Source organism: Monodon monoceros, unplaced genomic scaffold, assembly GCF_005190385.1.
Source record: "Monodon monoceros isolate NGI ecotype Baffin Bay Population unplaced genomic scaffold, NGI_Narwhal_1 Super_Scaffold_18, whole genome shotgun sequence".
In the NCBI taxonomy this organism is placed as follows: domain Eukaryota; kingdom Metazoa; phylum Chordata; class Mammalia; order Artiodactyla; family Monodontidae; genus Monodon; species Monodon monoceros.
The window spans coordinates 42,908,487-42,931,545 of NW_021703774.1; the positions used below are offsets into that span (position 1 = coordinate 42,908,487).

The 23,059-nt window shown below is 37.0% G+C and overlaps 1 protein-coding gene across 1 annotated transcript in view; it reads right to left on the reverse strand.

Annotated features, from left to right (window-relative positions):
- Positions 1-23,059, reverse strand: part of HMCN1 (hemicentin 1) — a 508,266-nt gene that overhangs the window by 36,042 nt on the left and 449,165 nt on the right. Inside the window, exons 92-97 of the mRNA XM_029226849.1 lie at positions 22,909-23,030; positions 22,056-22,293; positions 16,747-16,809; positions 15,143-15,262; positions 14,125-14,259; positions 4,908-5,021 (exon numbers count right to left, since the gene is read on the reverse strand). Coding sequence (XP_029082682.1) covers positions 4,908-5,021; positions 14,125-14,259; positions 15,143-15,262; positions 16,747-16,809; positions 22,056-22,293; positions 22,909-23,030 — 792 coding nt within the window. The remainder of the gene's footprint in view (positions 1-4,907; positions 5,022-14,124; positions 14,260-15,142; positions 15,263-16,746; positions 16,810-22,055; positions 22,294-22,908; positions 23,031-23,059) is intronic.

The window sequence follows — 23,059 nt, forward strand, 5'->3', positions numbered from 1 at the left end:
AGTGAAGATGATCCAGGACCTGGAAAAAGAATGGAGGCAAAGATTGAGAAGATGCAAGAAATGTTTAACAAAGATCTAGAAGAATTAAAAACCAAACAAACACAGATGAAGAATACAATAACTGAAATGAAAGCTATACTAGAAGGAATCAATAGCAGAATAACTGAGGCAGAAGAACGGATAAGTGACCTGGAAGACAGAATGGTGGAATTCACTGCTGCAGAACACAATAAAGAAAAAAGAATGAAAAGAAATCAAGACAGCCTAAGAGACCTCTGGAACAACATTAAACTCAACAACATTTGCATTATAGGGGTCCCAGAAGGAGAAGAGAGAGAGAAAGGACCTGAGAAAATATTTGAAGAGATTATAGTCGAAAACTTCCCTAACATGGGAAAGGAAATAGCCACCCAAGTCCAGGAAGCACAGAGAGTCCCATACAGGATAAATGCAAGGAGAAACTCTCTGAGACATATAATAATCAAATTGGCAAAAATTAAAGACAAAGAAAAATTATTGAAAGCAGCAAGGGAAAAATGACAAATAACATACGAGGGAACTCCCATAAGGTTAACAGCTGATTTCTCAGCAGAAACTCTACAAGCCAGAAGGGACTGGCATGATATACTGAAAGTGATGAAAGGGAAGAACCTACAACCAAGATTACTCTACCTGGCAAGGATCTCATTCAGATTTGATGGTCAAATCAAAAGCTTTACAGACAAACAAAAGCTAAATTATTCAGCACCACCAAACCAGCTCTACAACAAATGCTAAAGGAACTTCTCTCAGTGGGAAACACAAGAGAAGAAAAGGACCTACAAAAACAAACCCAAAACAATTCAGAAAAGGGTCATAGAAACATACATATTGATAATTAAGTTCAACGTGAATGGATTAAATGCTCCAACCAAAAGACACAGGCTTCCTGAATGGATACAAAAACAAGACGCTTGTATATGCTGTCTACAAAAGACCCACTTCAGACCTAGGGACACATTCAGACTGAAAGTGAGGGGATGGAAAAAGATACTCCATGCAAATGGAAATCAAAAGAAGTGTGGAGTAGCAATACTCATATCAGATAAAATAGACTTTAAAATAAAGAATGTTACAAGAGACAAGGAAGGACACTACATAATCAAGGGATGAATCCAAGAAGAAGATATAACAATTATATATGCACCCAATATAGGAGCACTTCAATAAATAATGCAACTGCTATCAGCTATAAAAGAGGAAATTGACAGTAACAAAGTAATAGTGGGGGATTTTAACACCTCACTTACACCAATGGACAGATCATTAAAATGAAAATAAATAAGGAAACAGAAGCTTTAAATGACACAATAGACCAGATAGATTTAATTAATATTTATAGGACATTCCATCCAAAACAGCAGATTACACTTTCTTCTAAAGTGCACATGGAACATTCTCCAGGATAGATCACATCTTGGTTGACAAATCAAGCTTCAGTAAACTTAAGAAAATTGAAATCATATCAAACATCTTTTCTGACCACAACGCTATGAGATTAGAAATCAATTACAGGCAAAAAAACATAGAAAACACAAACAAATGGACGCTAAACAATAATTTACTAAATAACCAAGAGATAACTGAAGAAATCAAAGAGGAAATGAAAAAATACCTAGAGACAAATGACAATGAAAACACGATGATCCAAAACCAATGGGATACAGCAAAAGCAGTTCTAAGAGGGAAGTTTATAGCTATACAATCCTACCTCAAGAAACAAGAAAAATCTCAAACAATCTAAACTTACACCTAAAGGAACTAGAGAAAGAAGAACAAACAAAACCTAAAGTTAGCAGAAGGAAAGATATCATAAAGATCAGATCAGAAATAAATGAAATAGAAACAAAGAAAACAATAGCAAAGATCAATGAAACTAAAAGCTGGTTCTTTGAGAAGATAAAGAAAATTGATAAACCATTAGCCAGACTCATCAAGACAAAGAGGGAGAGGACTCAAATCAATAAAATTAGAAATGAAAAAGAAGAAGTTAGAACAGACACTGCAGAAATGCAAAGCATCCTAAGGGACTACTACAAGCAACTCTATGCCAATAAAATGGACAATCTGGAAGAAATGGACAAATTCTTAGAAAGGTATAACCTTCCGAGACTGAACCAGGAAGAAACAAAAAATATGAACAGACCAATCACAAGTAATGAAATTCAAACTGTGATTAAAAATCTTCCAACAAACAAAAGTCCAGGATCAGATGGCATCACAGGTCAATTCTATGAAACATTTAGAGAACAGCTAACACCCATCCTTCTCAAACTCTTCCAAAAATTGCGGAGGAAGGAAGACTCCCAAACTCATTCTATGAGGCCACCATCACCCAGATACCAAAACCAGACAAAGATACTACAAAAAAAAAAAGTTACAGACCAATATCACTGATGAATATAGATGCAAAAATCCTCAGCAAAATACTAGCAAACAGAATGCAACAACACATTAAAAGGATCATACATCATGATCAAGTGGGATTTATCCCAGGGATGCTAGGATTCTTCAATATACGCAAATCAATCAATGTGATACACCATATTAACAAACTGAAGAATAAAAACCATATGATCATCTCAATAGATGCAGAAAAAGCTTTTGACAAAATTCAACACCCATTTATGATAAAAACTCTCCAGAGAGTGGGCATAGAGGGAACCTACCTCAACATAATAAAGGTCATATACGACAAACCCACAGCAAACATCATTCTGAATGGTGAAAAAGTGAAAGCATTTCCTCTGAGATCAGGAACAAGGCAAGGATGTCCACTCTCACCACTATTATTCAACATAGTTTTGGAAGTCCTAGCCATGGCAATCAGAGAAGAAAAAGAAATAAAGGGAATACAAATTGAAAAAGAAGAAGTAAAACTGTCACAGTCTGCAGATGACATGATACTATACATAGAGAATCCTAAAGATGCCACCAGAAAACTACTAGAGCTAATCAATGAATTTGGTAAAGTTACAGGATACAAAATTAATACACAGAAAATCTCTTGCATTCCTATATACTAATGATGAAAAATGTGAAAGAGAAATTAAGGAAACACTCCCATTTACCACTGCAACCAAAAGAATAAAATACCTAGGAATAAACCTACCTAGGGAGACAAAGACCTGTATGCAGAAAAGTATAAGACACTCATGAAAGAAATTAAAGACAATACCAACAGATGGAGAGATATACCATGTTCTTGGATTGGAAGAATTAACATTATGAAAATGACTGTACTACCCCAAACAATCTAGAGATTCAGTGCAATCCCTATCAAATTACCAATGGCATTTTTTACAGAACTAGAACAAAAACTCTTAAAATTTGTATGGAGACACAAAGGACTCTGAATAGCCAAAGCAGTCTTGAGGGAAAAAAACGGAGCTTGAGGAATCAGACTCCATGACTTCAGACTGTAGTATAAAGCTACAGTAATCAAGACAATTTGGTACTGGCACAAAACCAGAAACATAGATCAATGACACAAGATAGAAAGCCCAGAGATAAACCCACACACCTATGGTCAACTAATCTATGACAAAGGATGCAAGGATATACAATGGAGGAAAGACAGTGTCTTCAATAAGTGGTGCTGGGAAAACTGGATAGCTACATGTAAAAGAATGAAATTAGAACACTCCCTAACACCATACACAAAAATAAACTCAAAATGGATTAGAGACCTAAATGTAAGACTGGACACTATCAAAGTCTTAGAGGAAAACATAGGAAGGGCACTCTTTGACATAAATCACAGCAAGATCTTTTTTGATCCACCTCCTAGAGTAATGGAAATAAAAATAAACAAATGGGACCTAATGAAACTTCAAAGCTTTTGCACAGCAAAGGAAACCATAAATAAGATGAAAAGAGAACCTTCAGAATGGGAGAAAATATTTGCAAACGAATCAACGGACAAAGGATTAATCTCCAAAATATATAAAGAGCTCATGCAGCTCAATATTAAAAAAAGAAACAACCCAATCCAAAAATGGGCAGAAGACCTAAATAGACATTTCTTCAAAGAAGACATACAGATGGCCAAGAAGCACATGAAAAGCTGCTCAACATCACTAATTATTAAAGAAATGCAAATCAAAACTACAATGAGAGATCACCTCCCACCTGTTAGAATAGACATCATCCGAATATCTACAAACAACAAATACTGGAGAGGGTGTGGAGAAAAGGGAACCGTCTTGCACTGTTGGTGGGAATGTAAATTGATATAGCCACTATGGAGGACAGTATGGAGGTTCCTTAAAAAAGTAAAAATAGAATTACCATATGATCCAGCAATCCCACTACTGGCCATATACCCAGAGAAAAACATAATTCAAAAAGACACATGCAGCCGAATGTTCACTGCAGCACTATTTACAATAGCCCGTTCATGGAAGCAACCTAAATGCCCATCGACAGTTGAATGGATAAAGAAGATGTGGTACATATATACAGTGGAATATTAGTCAGCCATAAAAAGGAACGAAACTGAGTCATTTGTTGAGACGTGGATGGATCTAGAGACTGTCATACAGAGTGAAGTCAGAAAGAGAAAAAAAAATCATGTATTAACATATATATGTGGAACCTAGAAAAATGGTACAGATGAACCAGTTTGCAGGGCAGAAATAGAGACACAGATGTAGAGAACAAACGTATGGACACCAAGGGGGGAAAGCGGTGGGGGGGTGGGGATGGTGGTTTGCTGAATTGGGTGATTGGGATTGACATGTATACACTGATGTGTATAAAACTGATGACTAATAAGAACCTGCTGTATAAAAGAATAAATAAAATTAAATTAAAAAAAAAGAAGTTACAAAGATGTTACTGCTTTGAATTCATAGCCCTCTTCTTACCCACACATTTTCTGCCTTTGAGTTGATACCCAGGTTCACATCCACAGTGAAAACTTCCTATGGCATTGAAACAGTGGTGGTGACAGGGGCTGGATTCTTGACATTCATTAATATCTGTTAAAGAAAACAAAACTTGCTTTACCTGCTGTTAGAAAACTTGGCTTAATTTATCCCAAATGTTAAATATTTTAGTGATCATGATGTTTAAGATCTTCCCTAAAAAGAATCCAATTGAAGTGCTCTCAAAGGATCTGCTAGATAACTGATAGAATTAACTGCTGGAGAGGGTTATTCTCTTCAACACTACTCCAAGGTAGAAGTTTGCTAGTGATTCAGAACTATGTTGATGCAAAACTTCTCTATTTTAACTATTTTATTTACCATATGGCTCCCATTCCAGTTTCTAGGAACTTTTAGCCCTGGAATGTTGCGGACAGCCTGGAGTACTGAAGGTAGAAAAAAAAAAAATAATAAAGTTAAGTCTTCTGCAACAACTTTTGCAATTTGACCCTTCTTCCCAATTTTTGCTGCTATTAGTCTGATGCAGGTGTTTATTACCTTGCACTCAAATGACTGCAGCAACTTTAGCTTTTCTCCTCATTTGTAGTCACTGCCAAATTAATCTTCCTGAACACCATCTGGGTCATAGTGCAATGGAAAAAAAACCCTGCAGGCATGAATTCCCCAAACTTGTGTGCACCTGCCTGTATTTTGTAACTTCTCCCCTTTCCTTCCTTTCATTCCAGAAAAAGGGAGACCACTCCTTCCATTTAAGAAGAGTTCCTCTATTTGAGTTTTTGATCTCTGCAGCCCATCTCCTCCTTCCTCATCACGATGACTGTGGTCCACTGATCATGCCCTCCTCTTCTGTATTTTTAATGCCCTTCTCCTTACTGTCATCTTTCCCACAACCCTGTAGACATAATCAAATCTTTCCTATCCCAACAAAATTCCTCTCTCAGGTCTCTACTCACCTCAAGCTCCTGCCACTTTTCTATTGTTCTATTACAAACCCTCAAAAGAACAATCTCACCATATTTTAGGCTCTTCACGTTCTAATCTTACATTCCCAAGTTCGAGATTTCCAATGTCTTATTTTGTTCTTGTTTTCTATTTCAGATTTTCTAATTTAATCTTTCAAAACCTGTACATGTCACATAAATGCACAAATGTGATAACATGTTTTTTAAGTTTAATTTTTATTTTATATTGGGCTACAGTTGATTTACAATGTTGTGTTAGTTTCAGTTGTACAGCCAAGCGGTTCAGTTGCACATATACATATATCCATTCTTTTTCAGATTCTTTTCCCATATAGGTTATTACAGATTATTGAGTAGAGTTCTGTGTGCTATACAGTAGGTCTTTTTCAATTACCTATTTTATATATATTAGTGTGTATATGTTAATCCCAAACTCCTAATATATCCCTCCCCCCACCACCTCTCCCCTTTGGTAACCATAAGTTTGTTTTCAAAGTCTGTGAGTCTGTTTGTTCTGCAAATAAGTTCATTTGTATCATCTTTTTAGATTCCACGTATAAGTGATACCGTATACTATTTATCTTTCTCTTTCTGACTTACTTCACTTAGTATGATAATCTCTAGGTCCATCCATGTTGCTGCAAATGGCATTATTGCATTCTTTTTTATGGCTGAGTAATATTCCATTGTATATACGTGCCACATCTTCTTTACCCATTCCTCTGTCAATGGACATTTAGCTATTCCATATCTTGGCTATTGTAAATAGTGCTGCAATGAACATTGGGGTGCATGCATCTTTTCGAAGTATGGTTTTCTCTGGATATATGTATGGTTTCTCCATACAGTTTTCCATAGTGGTTGTACCAGTTTACATTCCTACCAACAGTGTAGGAGGGTTCCCTTTTCTCCACATCCTCTCTAGCATTTATTATTTGTAGACTTTTTAATGATGGCCATTCTGACTGGTGTGAGGTGATACCTCATTGGAGTTTTGGTTTGCATTACTCTAATAATTAGTGATATTTAGCATCTTTTCATGTGCTTTTTGGCCATCTTTATGTCTTCATTAGAGAAATGTATATTTAGATCTTCTGCCCATTTTTGATTAGGTTGTTAGTTTTTTCATATTGAGCTGCATAAGCTGTTTGTATATTTTTAGGTTTATCCCTTGTTGGTCACTTTGTTTGTAAATATTTTCTCCCATTCTGTGGGTTGTTTTCATTTTGTTTATGATTTCCTTTGCTGTGCAAAACTTTTAAGTTTAATTAGGTCCTATTTGTTTATTTTTGCTTTTATTTTCATTACTCTGGGAGGTGGATCCAAAAAGATGTTGCTGCGATCTATGTCAAAGAGTGTTCTTCCTATGTTTTCCTCTTAAGAGTTTTATAGTATCTGGTCCTACATTTAGGTCTTGAATTCATTTTGAGTTCATTTTTGTGTATGGTGTTAGAGAATGTTTTAATTTCATTCTTTTACATGTAGCTGTCCAGTTTTCCCAGCTCCACTTATTGAAGAGACCGTCTTTTTTCCATTGCATAGTCTTGCCTCCTTTGTCATAGATTAATTGACCATAGGTTGTGTGGGTTTATTTCTGGGCTTTCTATCCTGTTCCACTGACCCATATTTCTGTTTTTGTGCCACTACTATACTGTTTTGATTATGGTAGCTTTGTAGTATAGTTTGAAGTTAGGGAGCCTGATTCCTCCAGCTCTGTTTTTCTTTCTCAGGATTGCTTTGGCCATTCAGGGACTTTTGTGTTTCCATACAAATTAAAAAATTTTTTTGCTCTACTTCTGGGAAAAATGCCATTGGTAATTTGATAGGGATTGCACTGAGTCTGTAGATAGCTCTGAGTAGTATAGTCATTTTGACAGTATTGATTCTTCCAATCCAAGACCACAGTATATCTTTCCATCTGTTTGTGCCATCTTCAATTTCTTTTATCAGCATTTTAGTTTTCAGAGTACAGGTCTTTTGCCTTCTTCGGTATGCTTATTCATAGGTATTTAATTCTTTTTGATGCGATGGTAAATGAGACTGTTTCCTTAATTTCTCTTTCTGATCTTTCATTGTTAGTGTATAAAAATGCAACAGATTTCTGTGTATTAATTTTGTATCCTGCAACTTTACCAAATTCATTGAGCTCTAGTAGTTTTCTGGTAGCAAAATCTTTAGGATTTTCTATGTATAGTATCACTTTACCTGCAAACAGGAACAGTTTTACTTTTTGGATTTTTTTACTCTTTGGATTTCCAATTTGGATTCCTTTTACTTCTTTTTATTCTCTGATTGCCATGGCTAGGACTTCTAAAAGTATATTGGATAAAAGTGGTGAGAGTGGACATCCTTGTCTTGTTCCTGACCTTAGAGGAATGCTTTCAGTTTCACCACTGAGTACGTTAGCTGTGGGTTTGTCGTATATGGCCTTTCTATGTTGAGGTAGGTTCTCTCTATGCCCCCTTTCTGGATGGAGCATTTTTATCATAAAGGGGTGTTGAATTTTGTCAAAAGTTTTTCTGCATCTATGGAGATAATCATATGGCTTTTATTCTTCAGTTTGTTACTGTGGTGTATCATACTGATTGATTTGTGCATACTGGAAAATCCTTGTATCCCTAGGATAAATCCCAATTGATCATGATGTATGATCCTTTTAATGTATTGTTGAATTCAGTCTGCTAATGTTTTGTTGAGGATTTTTGCGTCTATGTACATCAGTGATATTGGCCTGTAATTTTCTTTTTTTGTAGTATCTTTATCTGGTTTTGGTATCAGGGTCATGCTGGACTTGTAGAATGAGTTTGGGAGTGTTCCTTCTTCTGCAATTTTTGAAACAGTTTCCAAAGGATATGTGTTAACTCTTCTCTAAACGTTTGATAGAATTTGCTTCTGAAGCCATCTGGTTCTGGACTTCTGTTTGTTGGAAGTTTTTAAATCACAGTTTCAACTTCAGTACTTGTGATTGGTCTGTTCATATTTCCTATTTCTTCCTGATTCAGTCTTGGGAGATGGTACCTTCCTACGAATTCATCTGTTTCTTCTAGGTTGTCCATTTTATTGGCATCTAGTTGCTTGTAGTAGTCTCAGGATTTTTTGTATTTCTGTGGTGCCCATTGTAACTTCTCCTTTTTCATTTCTAATTTTATTGATTTGGGCCCTTTCCCTTTTTTTTCTTGATGAGTCTGTCTAAAGTTTTATCAATTTTGTTCATCTTTTCAAAGAACCAGCTTTTAGTTTCTTTGATCTTTTCTATTGTTTTCTTCATCTCTATTTCATGTATTTCTGCTCTGATCTTTATGATTTCTTTTCTTTTGGCTTTTGTTTGTTCTTTTTCTAGGTGCTTTAGGTGTAAGGTTAGGTTGTTGTTTTTGAGATTTTTGTCTCTTGAGGTAACATTGTATTGCTATAAACTTCCCCCGTAAACTGCTTTTGCTGCATCCCAAAGTTGCTGGATTGTTGTGTTTCTGTTTTCATTTGTCTCTAGGTATTTTTTGATTTCCTCTTTGATTTCTTCAGTGATCCATTGATTGTTCAGTAACATATTATCTAGCCTCCAGGTGTTTCTGTTTTTTGCAGTTTTTTTTCTTGTAGTTGATGTCTAATCTCATAGCATTGTGGTTGTTAAAGATGCTTAATTTCAGTTTTCTTAAATTTACTGAGGTTTGCTTTCTGGCACAGCATGTGATCTATTGTGGAGTATGTTCCATGTGAACTTGAAAAGAATGTGTATTCTGCTGCTTTTGGATGGAGTGCTTAAATATTAAGTCCATCTTGTCTAATGTGTAATTTAAGGGCTGTATTTCCTTATTGATTTTCTATCTGAGTGATCTGTCCGTTGAGGCAAGGGGGGTGTTAGAGTCCCCCACTACTATTGTGCTACTGTCGATTTCTCCTTTTATAGCTGTTAGCATCTGTCTTACATATTGAGGTGCTCCTATGTTGGGTGCATATACATTTACAATTGTTATATCTTCTTCTTGGATCAATCCCTTGATCATTATGTAGTGTCCTTCTTTGTCTCTTATAACAGTCTTTATTTTAAAGTCTATTTTGTCTGATATGAGTTTTGCTGCTCTAGTTTTCTTTTGATTTCTGTTTGCCTGGAATACCTTTTTCCAACGTCTCACTTTCAGTCTGTACATGTCCCTTAGTCTGAAGTGGGTTTCTTGTAGACAGCATATGTACGGGTCTTACTTTTGTATCCATTAAGCCAATCTATGTGTTTTGGTTGGAGCATTTAATACATTTACATTTAAGGTAATTATCGATATTAATGTTCTTATTGCCATTTTGTTAATTGTTTTGGATTTGTTTTTGTACGTCATTTTTCTTCATTTCTCTTTTGTTCTCTTCTGTTGTGATTTGATGACTATCTTAGAGTTGTGTTTGGATTGCTTTTTCCTTTTTGTATGTGTATCTATTGTAGATTTTTGGTTTGTGGTTACCATGAGGTTTTGATATAGCAATCTCTCTCTCTCTTTCTCTCTCTCTCTCTCTCTATATATATAAGATTATTTTAAGTTGCTGGTCTCTGAATTTCAAATGCATTTCTAATGTACTGCATTTGTACTCTCCTCACGATTGCTGGTTTTGATGTCATATTTGTGTATAGATGATTTGCTACCTTTACAGAATGTTTGCCTTTACTGGTGAGCTTTCCCACTCATAATTCTTTTGTTTCTAGTTGTGGCCTTTTCTTTTATGCCTAAAGAAGTTCCTTTAGCATTTGTTGTAAAGCTGGTTTGGTGGTGCTAAATTCTCTTAACTTTTGCTTGTCTGTAAAGCTTCTGATTTCTCCACTGAATCTGAACAAGAGCCTTGCTGGGTAGAGTATTCTTGGCTGTAGGTTTTTCCCTTTCATCACTTTAAATATATCGCGCCACTCCCTTCTGGCTTGCAGAGTTTCTGCTAAAACATCAGCTGATAACTGTATGGGGATTCCCTTGTATGTTATTTGTTGCTTTTAATATTTTCTCTTTGTGTTTAATTTTTGTCAAGTTGATTAATATGTGTCTTGGTGGTTCCTCCTTGGGTTTATCTTGTATGGGACTTGTATGGGACTCTGTGCTTCCTGGACTTGAGTGAGTGTTTCCTTTCCCATGTTAGTGAAGTGAAGTTAGTGTTAGTGAAGTTTCTGGCTATTATTTCTTCAAATATTTTCCCAGGCCCTTTCTCTCTCTTCTCCTTCTGGGACCCCTTTAATGCGAATGTTGGTGTGTTTAGTGTTGTTCCAGAGGTCTCTTAAACTGTCCTCATTTTTCATTCTTTTTTCTTTATTCTGTTCTGCAGCAGTGATTTCCACTCATCTCTCTTCCAGCTCACTTAATCGTTCTTCTGCCTCATTTATCCTGTTATTGATTCCTTCCAGTGTATTTTTCATTTCAGTTATTGTATTGTTCAACTCTGTTTGTTCTTTAAATCTTCTAGCTCTTTGCTAAACATTTCTTGTATCTCAGTCTGTGCCTCCATTGTTTTTCTGAGATCTTGGATAATCTTTACTCTCATTACTCTGAAGTCTTTTCAGGCAGATTGCCTATCTCCACTTCACTTAGTTGTTCTTCTGGGGTTTTATCTTGCTCCTTTGTCTGGAATATATTTCTGTTCCACCTCATTTTGTCTAACTTTCTGGTCTCCTTTTCTCAGGCTTCAGTACTGTAGTTCTTCTTGCTTCTGGTGTCTGCTCCTTGGTGGGTGAGGTTGGTCCAGAGGCTTGTGAAGGCTTCCTAATGGGAGGGACTGGTGCCTGCCCACTGGTGGTGGTGCCTGCCCACTGGTGGTGGAGCTGGGTCTTGTCCCTCTGGGCAGGGCCATGTCAAGGGGGTGTGTTTAAAGGTGGCTGTGGATTCAGGATGACTTTAGGCAGCCTGTCTGCTGATGGGTGGGGCTGTGTTCCTGTCTTGCTGGTTGTTGGGCCTGAGGTGTCCCAGCACTGGAGCCTACAGGCTGTTAGGTGGGGCCAGTTCTTGCTGCCAAGTCCTCTTGGAGAACTCACATTGATGAATATTCCCTGGGGTCTTTGCCTCCAGTGTCCTTGCCCCCACAGTGAGCCACAGGTGACCCCCACCTCCCTGGGAGATCCTCCAAGACCTGCAGGTAGGTCTGGCTCAGGGTCCTATGTAGTCACTGCTTTGCCCTGGGTCCCAGTGCATGTGAAGCCGTATGTGCACCCTTCAAGAGTGGAATCTCTGTTTTCCTCAGTCCTGTGGAGCTCCTGCACTCAAGCCCCAAAGCCAAATGTTCTGGGGGCTACTCCTCCCAATGCCAGACCCCCAGGCTGGGGAGCCTGATGGGGAGCTCAGAACTATCACTCCTGTGGGAGAACCTCTGTGATATAATTATTTTCCAGTTTGTGAGTCACCCACTCAGTGGGTATGGGGTTTGATTATATCATGGAAGCACCCCTTCTATCACCCTGTTGTGGCTTCTTCTTTGTCTTTGGATGTAGAATATCTTTTTTCTTTTGGTTCTTTTGGTAGGTCATTTTTGTCGATGTTTCTTCAGCAGTTAGTCATGATTTTGGTGTTTTCATGAGAGGAGGTGAGCTCAAGTCCTTCCACTCTGCCATCTTGTCTCCTCCCTGATCTGTGATCATATACTTTTAAAAGATTTTCTTAGTGCAGTTTTTTCTTCTTCTTTCACTTGGCTTCCCTTGTCCACCAAAGCCAACTTACATTAACAATCTAATATAAATAATAACATATCTCTTTTATGTAAACCTATATCTCTTCCTAAATATATAAGTCCATTTCCTTTTTCTTTGGTTATTGTTTGTTTTCCCGTCACATAATCTTTTCTACACAAGTTGCGTACACTCTTTTATATCTTGGTGTTCTCACTCAACAACGCCTCATGGAATTCTAAGCCAAACGGTTGTTGGCTATTTGTCTAAGCCAAACAGTTGAGCTTCATTCCATTCTTTTTAATGGCAGCATAGTGGTTCATGGTATAGATGTACCATAATTCATTCATTCTTTCTACTATTAAGAATTTCATTTTGTATCCAGTGTTTCTTCCTCTGGAAAATCCTGATAGCAGCTTTATTCATAATTGCTTAAATTTGTAAGTGCCAAGATGTCCTTCGGTAGAATGGATAGATAAACTGTGGTACATTCATACAATGGATTATTTTTCAGCACTAAAAAGAAATAAGCTATCAAGCCATGAAAAGACATAGAAGAATCTTAAATGTATATTACTAAGTGAAAGAAGCCAATCTGAAAAGGCTACATACTGCATCATTCCAACTACATGACATTCTGGAAAAGGTAAAGCTAGAGAGACAATAAAAAGATGAGGGACTTCCCTCGTGGTGCAGTTGTTAAGAATCCACCTGCCAGTGCAGGGGACACGGGTGTGAGCCCTGGTCCAGGAAGATCCCACATGCCGCGGAGCAACTAAGCCCGTGTGCCACAACTACTGAGCCTGCGTGCTACAACTACTGAAGCCTGCATGCCTGGAGCCCAAGCTCGGAAACAAACAGAAGGCACCACATTGAAACAAAGAGTAGCCTCCATTTGCCGCAACTAGAGAAAGCCCGGCACAGCCAAAAAATGATTTTTATATATATATATATATATAAATAAAGATGAGTGGTTTCTGGAGGTTGGGAGAGGAAAGGATGACTAGGTGGAACACAGAAGATTTTTAGGGCAAGGAAACTATTGTGTATGATACTATAATGGAGGATATATGACGTTATTCATTTGTCTAAACCCATAGAATATACAACACCAGGAGTGAATCCTAATGTAAACAATGGACTTTGGGTGGTAATTATGTGTTAATGTAGGTTTATCCTTGGTAAAAAAAAAAAAAAAAAAAAAAGTACCAGTCTGGTGCAGGATGCTGGTAGCAGGGGAGGCTGTGCATGAGTTGCGGCAGGGAGAATATGGAAAATCTCTTTATGTTCTACTCAAATTTGCTGTGAGTCTAAAACTGCTCTAAAATAATAAGTTCTATTTAAGTCCTGCAGTAAATATTCAGTCTTATGAAATGGAGTTTTATTAAATAGATTCTATTAAGATCATGCTGTATGATCTTTTCTCTCAAATATTACAGGCAAGTTTTATTCAAAACCACTTTGTTACAAATACTTAAAATAGCCATGGCATATTACACTTAAACATTTTACTAAGAAGCTCAATCTATTAAAGAGCGTTTAAGTGATTCAACAGGCAGGGGTTTTAATGTGTAATACAATGAAGATAAAGCAAGGGCCTCCATTTGTATACCTTGACAACTCAGCCCATCACTGGTTCTTCGAAAGCCAACTCCACAGCGGACCACACAGTGATAGGATCCAATGGTATTGTCACAATCCTGACCAGCATGGCAAGTGTGTCCACTCAAAGCACACTCATCAATATCTGCAACAAAGTGAGTCATTCAACTAGGGGGAACTGAAGAAAACCAAAGAAACTGTTGTGAAACGGGGATAAGAAAAGCAGTGAATGACACTTGAAATATACAAGAGCAAAAATGGCGAATTTTGGGGGTGTGTCATTTCAGGTGGGTTGAGTAGTTGACAAGCTCATAGCAGGACAGTGTGATGTCTTCACAGACCAAGCCATCCAACAGACCACTTATAAATTAGGTGGCTGAAAAAAGGTACTTCTCCTTTCTGACATCTCAGTTTTTTCATCTGTAAAATGATGATAATAATATCCACCTCTCAGCATTGCTTTGAAAATTAAATAATGTTTATGAGGTGCCCAATCCATACTGGACATTCCATAAAAGTTACTCCTATGCCCCTGCTCTCTCTCTCTTTAGCATTTAGAAGGGGGTCTCCTTGGGCATAGAGGAAGAAATCCTTTCTTCTTTTCATCATTTTTAGTTTATTATACAACTAGGCTTTTATACAAGTTCTAACTTTGAAGCATACCTGGAATCTGATAGAAAAGTGCATTTTTCTTTAACGTACCATGATTGTGCAATTTACTAAATTTCTTTATAAACCTCTTCCTTCCTACTTTTATCCCTGTAAAAGGAGTATGGTAATAGTCCTGCCTGCCTCTTCTCATTGTGTTGTGGGGATTGAGTGAGTCACTACAGGCATTGCTGTCCACAGAGCACCCCATATGAAGGCAGTGTGTGAGCAGTATTCCCTCTTCCTTACTTTTTCAACTTAATGAAGGTGGGGGCAGAAAGAGTAGGAAAGAAGAGCACTGGTCTACCACGCTTTTCCTAGGTCAGAGACTGCCATGTCCACTGCTTAAATGTGTTGATTAGACTTAGCTTTGTGACTACCTTGACAAGTTCTTCCATCCACAGCTATAGTGAGGCCTTTTGGGCAGGAGCAATAATAAGTTCCCATGGCATTGTGACAGATATGGGAGCAGGGATTCCCTGCTGCACATTCATCTTCATCTGAAAGAAGAAACAAAAAGACCCAATTAGTATGAAGAAGCCCTACTTTCAAGGAGTTATTAAAGTTGGTGAAAAGAGTTGCTTATAGAGGCCAATGAATGAATCAAATGTAACAGAAAATGCTCTAAGTGCCACAGGATGGAAACACGAAATAAAAATTAATTTGGGGTCCTCAAATTATCTCTGAGAGTGAATAAATGGTTAGATTAATTCTAAAACAACAATGATGACAGCTGAGATATAATGACAATTTATTGTGATCTAAATGCTTTTTACCTACATTAACTCATTCCTCAACATTCCTAGGAGCTAAGTATTTTTATTCCTATCTTCATTTGCATGATAAAACTGAGGAACAAAGAGGTTAAGTAAATTGCTCAAGGTCACATAGGTTATTATTCGAAGAGCTGGGATTTGAACCTGGGCAGAAGAGGTTAAGTAAATTGCTCAAGGTCACATAGGTCATTATTTGCAGAGCTGGGATCTGAACCTGGGCAGTGTAGTTTCTAAAGACCACCTTTTTACCACTATACTACATTACATTGCCTACCAGCAAAAAGAAAGGCACTGTGGGGCTTCCCTGGTGGCTCAGTGGTTAAGAATCTGCCTGCCAGTGCAGGGGACAGGGGTTTGAGCCCTGATCCAGGAAGATCCCACATGCTGCAGAGCAACTAAGCCCGTGTGCCACAACTACTGAGCCTGCACTCTAGAGCTCGTGAGCCACAACTACTGAACCCGTATGCCACAACCACTGAAGCCCACATGCCTAGAGCCCGTGCTCCGAAACAAGAGAAGCCACCACAACGAGAAGCCCGCGCACTGCAACGAAGAGCAGCCCCCACTTGCTGCAACTAGAGAAAGCCCGTGTGCAGCAACAAAGACCCAACGCAGCCAAAAATAAAAAAAATAAAATAAATAAATTTATTAAAAAAAAAAGAAAGAAAAGCAAGGCACTATGTATGCTAACTTGAGCTCCTCAAGTCATTTACTTAGCTATTTACTTATCCGTGACCCTCTTGCACAGGTACTTGGATGGCACAAGGCTGGTTTAGTCATTAGTCCTCCACCCACAATCCAGCCCTATCCTACGATTAAGCAGTTCTCAGGTTAGGTGACTTAGAGTTGAATTACTGCTGTTCCACATTCATGGCAATCAGGTGGCCAGACGAAGTCCAGCGTTTTGTCCCTGTGTTCCCTCTACCCCTTTACTTGATCATGATCCTTGACACACTTGATTGTGGACTAATCGGAAGAGCAAGGGCTTTGTATCTACCTTAAATTCAAATCTAGCTCTGCCACTAGATAGCTGAGTGATCTTAGGCAGTTAACTTTTTCACATCTCAATTTCTTCACCTGTAAAATGGGACATTTATAAGACTGTTGTGATTCTTAAATATCTAGCAAAACGACAGTAAATGTCTATTAAATGGTAGCATTAACAGCTTAATAAAAAATAAAAATGAATGATTTATTTCCATACTTACCAGCACAAAAGGGTCCAACTGAATCTAAGGCAAACCCAGAGGGGCACTGATTACTGCGATCTCCTACCATAGAGAGAAAAGCAAAATTAACTGGCTTGTTAGAACATTAGCATCTTGTTTCTCCCCAGGACCATCTTCTCTGGGAACATATGCCAAGGATGGAACGCATGACACAGCAAATGCAATAGGTGAAAACAAGCAGAATGGAAAAGTTTTACTGTTTCTCAACCAAGAACTAAATGAATCATAATACAGAGATTGTTGGCAAGCAGCCAGCCACTGGAAGCAGATTTTCTGTTTAGGTTGTTCACATTAATCAAAAGAAAATTAATTACTCTTTGATAATGAAAAAGGATCCAAATCAATATGAATGCCAGGTATAACCACAGGCAAAGTCCTGTTCTTCCAGCCATTTACTTATTCTGTTTGTTCTAGAAGTAGGATTGCTATTTTGAAGCCACTTAAAATAACTTATACCAGTGAAAAACAAACTCTAGTGAAGAAACCCTCTCCTTTTGTAGATCTCCTCCATTTGTACTGTGAAGAATCTGGGTCTAAGTCCTCCTAGGTGTAACCAAGGGTTTTCCTTCCTGGTAGTCAAAGCGAGAAGAAACAGGCATATCATTATAGCAATAGAATAGATTTAAGTTAGATGTCAGAAAAAAAACTATTAACAAGAATAAATAGGTTAGGGAATCTCCTTGGAAAGTAACTCTGTTTTGACTGGTGTTGAGCCGTTTAGCAAATATTTTTGAAACGTTATTGAGATGCAAAAACTTAAACATTTTTCAAGTTAACAAAGTAATCTCACACACACACACACACACACACACACACACACACACACACACACCTTAAAAGACAATCATTGATATAATAGGTATAGTAGATTTCTCTCAAGGGAAATTTTATGTTCAGTTCATATTCAATCTCTTAGAAATTATCTTAGATTTTCCTTCAATTCTAAATGCATGAAACTGTTTGTTTATTTTTACTATTGTTTTAGGTGCTCTTCATAGAGGGAGTCTGGGCATTCATTAATTTTTCAGATTCATTCTACTTTGGAGAGTCTCAATTACAATATTATTTAAGCCCTGCTGAGAGCATGAAACTGTTCAAAACTCTTCTGTACATTTATATATTTGGAGGGTGGAAGAAACATGCTCCAATGAAAATATTTCTTTGACTAGAAAGCTAGACCCCTACTTGCTATTTCTAGGCAATCAAATTGCTATAAACCATGAAGCGAAAGTAGAGAGGTTCATGATCCATTTCCACCCTGAGTGTAAACATGACCCTGAGAGCATCCAAGGCTTCCTGCACCTTCAAGGGAATGGGGACAGGATGGATGGGATAGAAACATCCGGAGCATGTTGCTAAATGATTGTTGAGTGTCATACAGTACGGTGAGCTTCATGTGCTGTATTTCATTTAAACCACAGAACTGCCCTACTCCCATCATAACCAATTTTCAGATGAAGAATCTGAGACTGAGGACATGTAAACTGCTTGAAGTCAAAGTGCTAATATAATCTGGAGCAAGGATTTAGATGCAAGTCTGTGTGACTTTCAACCACTGAACTCAAGAATACAATTCAGGTGGTGATTATAATTCATGCTTCATTTTTATTTACTATTCAAACATTCCTTAATGCAGCCAGTATGTTGTGTACAGTACTGTGTTGGGGACGTAGTTGTGGAAAAATGTGTAATGTAAACATAAATTATTATCTGATAGAAGCTTTAGATTTCTGGTTCTAAATGGGGAGATATCTTCCATGGAGTGGCATCTGGGAAGGTTTTTGGGAGAGACTTTGGTTGTCATTATAATGACATGATTTAATAGGGAAGCCTATTTAAATTTAGGGAGTGGGGAAGACCCTGGGGAAGGTTTTAAGTATTGCAATGTGTGGGATAACGATGCAAGATGAAGATGTGTCCCTTGCCCTGAAAAGTTGTCATGGAAGCGAGAAAGCTGTTTGTAATTATCTAAGGCTAGAACCCATCTTCCATATATTAAACTGTTTCTTTGTGTGATTAAAATATACAATGAACTTTCCAGAAATGCAGCTGTCATATAAATGGGTGGTTGATTATACACTGTTTTATTCAGAACATTACCAAGAATTACTCAATGTTTTTTAAAAAAATCACACTGGGCCTCTAAATATTGGTTCAGCCATGTAAATACTTCTCTCTTAACTTCCAGTGTAGTAATGTCTAAAGATTTTCATATTGAAATACATAACATTTTGTTATCAACTATTTTCCTTTTATTTATTCTTTCTGTTGTAATTAAATCATGTTATTTTGAATTATATTATGGTTTACTTTTTGTCATAGTAGGGAGACAATACAAAATATTTGTTTCTGTTACAGTAATGTATAATTGTAGAAACTTTAAAAAGTATAAAATTCCCTGTAACCTTGTCACTTGGAACAAACTACTGCCAAGATTTTGGTGCTTTTCCCTGCAGTCACTTCTATCAGTATATACTTGAAAAAATTAAGTTAGGATCCTTTACAGACTAACAGTTGCCAAACTTTACTGATCATAAAATCTCTTGGAGAGCTTATTAAAAATATAGATCCCTCTGGTCCTACCCCAGTCAGAATTGCCAAGGAAGAAGCCTGGGAATCTGTGTTTTTAACCAGTATAAAGGTTTCCTTACAATCACTGTGATGTGGGCCATATTGTGTACTATTTTTCAATGATTGTTATGTCATGTACATTCTCCTTTGTCACTTGTTTATAGCTATATTGTCAATACCTAGAGCAGTATCTGGTATACAGTAGGTACTCACTAAATATTTTTAAATGAATAAATAAGCAATCATTAGAATACTTTTGAAGGAATATTTAGTTTATCATACATCTGTGCCATCATTTACATATTTACCTCTTTCAGGACATTTATTCTTGGCCATTTCTGTGATTTTCTTAGGGCAGACTCCTAGAATGAGATAACTAAAAAGATGTGAACATTTGAGAGGCTACTGATACATACATACTGTTTTCCAGAAATGTCAAATCTACAATCTCTGCTGGCAGTGTAGGAGGGTATTTGTTTCCTATACCTCTCCAATACTGAGTGGTTATCCTACATTTTAATCTCTGACAATGATAACTGGAAAACGGAACCTCATTGTTTTAATTTACATTTCTTTCTTTGCTTATTAATGAGGTACAGTTTTTCACATTCATTTTGTCATTATTATTTCTTCCTTTGTGAATTTCCTGTTCACAGACTATGTATTTTTCTATTGGGGTATTTGCCTTCTTATTGATTTTTAAGGTTCTTATATATATTAAGGGTAATCATAGTTGTCCATAATATGTAATGCAAATAAGTTTAAATATACACAAAGAAAAACTATATATTTTGTTTTTCTCCCATGAGGAAGCTTTAAAAATTTTATTTGTAGTTAAATTTCTTTTATCTCCTTCTGATTAATTTGTAAAACTATAAATATTTTTATAACTATATTTTGAAAATAAATTTTAAAGATATGAATTCATTTAATTTTTAAAAATTTCTATATTTGTGAATTGTCTTGACTAGTAGTTTCCAAATGCCAGCGTAAAGACTGCTTACAATTCAATCATTTAGGGGCTGTGTTAAAAATACAGACTCCAAGGCCCTACCTTAGACTAGCTAAACTAAAATCTTTGTACCTAGAAATCTGAACTTTCTTCAAGCTCTCTGCAATTCCAATTGCATTGTAACCATAGGTTTAGTCTAGACCCAACAAAGAGAAAGAACATGCTGGTCAAGCAACTAAGAATGCAAGCTTGTTCCCTGGTGGTCAAAGAAATTGCAGATACACAATTCTTGCAACTCACAGGAACAATATCAACAACAAATGGGCACCTACATCAGATGTAATTCATAGACTCATAGCATCCAAGATAGTAAGGGGTTTTAAATGTCCTATAATGTTTCCTTCTATTGTGGGACCCAAGTCCCAAGGAAGGTCTTAAACCATAAAGACCTTCAAGCATGACTGGGTAGAAAGTGTACATGACTTTTCAAAAATCACTTTAATGTCTCTGGTCCCAGATGATATAAATTCATTTTTAACTAAAGTCTTGTGCTAAGTTATCTTTTTAAAAATTATATGGAGTACTGGAAAAAGTAGAAACAGAGGTTAACTTTGAAAAGTACGTATTACTGGGGAAAAGAAAACATAATTCTTCATTCCAGTGGCTCTTTTCTTTTGTCCAAGTTACCTTAACATGCATGACAATAGTAAAATGAGGTGGTGGTGACATGTGGTTGGAGTAGGTGTAGGGCTACGGGTTCTACTGGCTATGAGGCTTCGTGAATCTGTGATTAGCTCAAAAAAATGTGAATATACTCCTATATTACTATGACCTTAAATTTGATGAAGCAGTTCTGATAGATGCTGAAGAAGAAAACAGTCACATGCACAACTGATGAAAGCAAGAGTAAACAGTGAAAATGAATTTTAAGTGTATGTGCTGAGCATGGTAAGCAAAATGATGGTTAAAATCTACTTGCATCTATTTTAGGAAAGCCAGCACAAAGCAAAACACATACATTCACCAGGCCACTCTGAATCATTTGAAGTGTCTCATGGGAGCCTAAAGTTCAAAGCTAAAGTCATTCAAACAGTTAGTGCCTATAACATAACCACATGCAAGTATCTCCTAGCATCAAAACCCCGCGGGATATGGAATGCTAATTGTCGTGTTGCCTCTTACAACTGAAAAGGAAATCTCAGAGTATAGACACATCAAAGCACCACACAGCATAGGGAGACTGCTGAGATCAAGGGAAAGCAGTTCAAAAGTTATAATTTCCAAGAACAATAAATGGCAGCTGAAATGATTGCCTCCCGGGTTTTAAAAGCTGCTTTTAAAATATGGAAACTTTTTTTGGCTAGTTTAGGTTAAGATACACCTTTACATCATGCTTCAGGAATTAAAAAAATTCTGTCAAATATAAGATTCAGAACAAGAACAAATGGACTTTATTACCCAAAGAAAAATCGTTGACAGAGGATATATTTTTAAACCTCTCTGTGTATATAGGCTAGAACAGTAACAACTCCACTATGCCACCTGAAGATGCCTATTAGTAAACTAAATGTACTAGAATGCCAATGGGATTGGCCTTACCACAGGACTTCACCTACGAAACATGGGCAACACACAAGAAAAACATGTCATCGTGTTCAGTCTATACCTTAATATCCTTATTTTGAATGGCATCAATGGGATTCTTTTACCCATTTAGAAAGGACTGCATAGCTTAGAGAGCTGTACTTTCCTTTAACCAGATTACCTTTGGAAATTGAAGCATGGATTTTAAAACCCAATGTCTCTTCTAACTGGTTGTAGTCAGATTCCACAGAGGATGCATGAAGTGTTTCTACCAAGAAAGGCATTCTTCCCTGTGCCTCATCATAGAAAACAGTGTGGTTCCATGTGTATGGGACGCTGATGCCATCAACGGTGAACAGCCGGGTTGAGTAGGCATACAGCTGCCCAGGACCTGTTTGAATGTAGTCCTCTGTGTAATCCTAAGAAAGACAGTACAGATTTGAGGATTAGCATGGCTCATCCTATTTTTTTTTCTTGAGGGTACTATGAGATGTAGAATGAGATAAAAAAAAGGCTTAGGGGATAAAAATATATAATTCTAAATAAAATTGTAATTGTACAGTAGTGTTCAGGAACTAAAATTTGAACCTTTTAATTGTGAATACCTTAGTTTCATAATTTTAGTGTCATAAGTTATAGTTTAATAAGGGACTCAGTTGTACGTCAAAAAAAAATGTGAAAGGGTGATTGTTACCATTCTTTAATTTCTGGAATACTTCTAAGGATGGTCTACAAAAACTTTAATGCAAGAATTAGTATTCTCTTTGTCTACAGAAAGTTAAACAAATGGCTTAAATCAACAAATCTGTGATCTTGGTCCTGATAAGCAGGGTAATAAAACTACTAAGAGCTTATAAAGACTTGTCCATAAAGATTTTTAAACAAAGACCAGATAGCCATTCCTAACTTCAGTGGTTTAGACATTTACTCCCCAAAATGAACAAGGGAAACTACACAAGTTTTCTGCACTCTTTTACTCCTACTCTTATTGTTACTCCAATAAACAGCGAACGCAAGTTATCCTAGCATTTTACCTTCACAGTGACTTCAGCAGGTGACTGCAGCTGCAGGACATAGCCACTCACAACGATATCTACCAGCAAAGCTCCATCGGAATCCAAGCCCCGGGCAATGTGAGTCATCCGCAAGATTTCTCCTAGGAATTAGAATTCGTTCATTTCAATA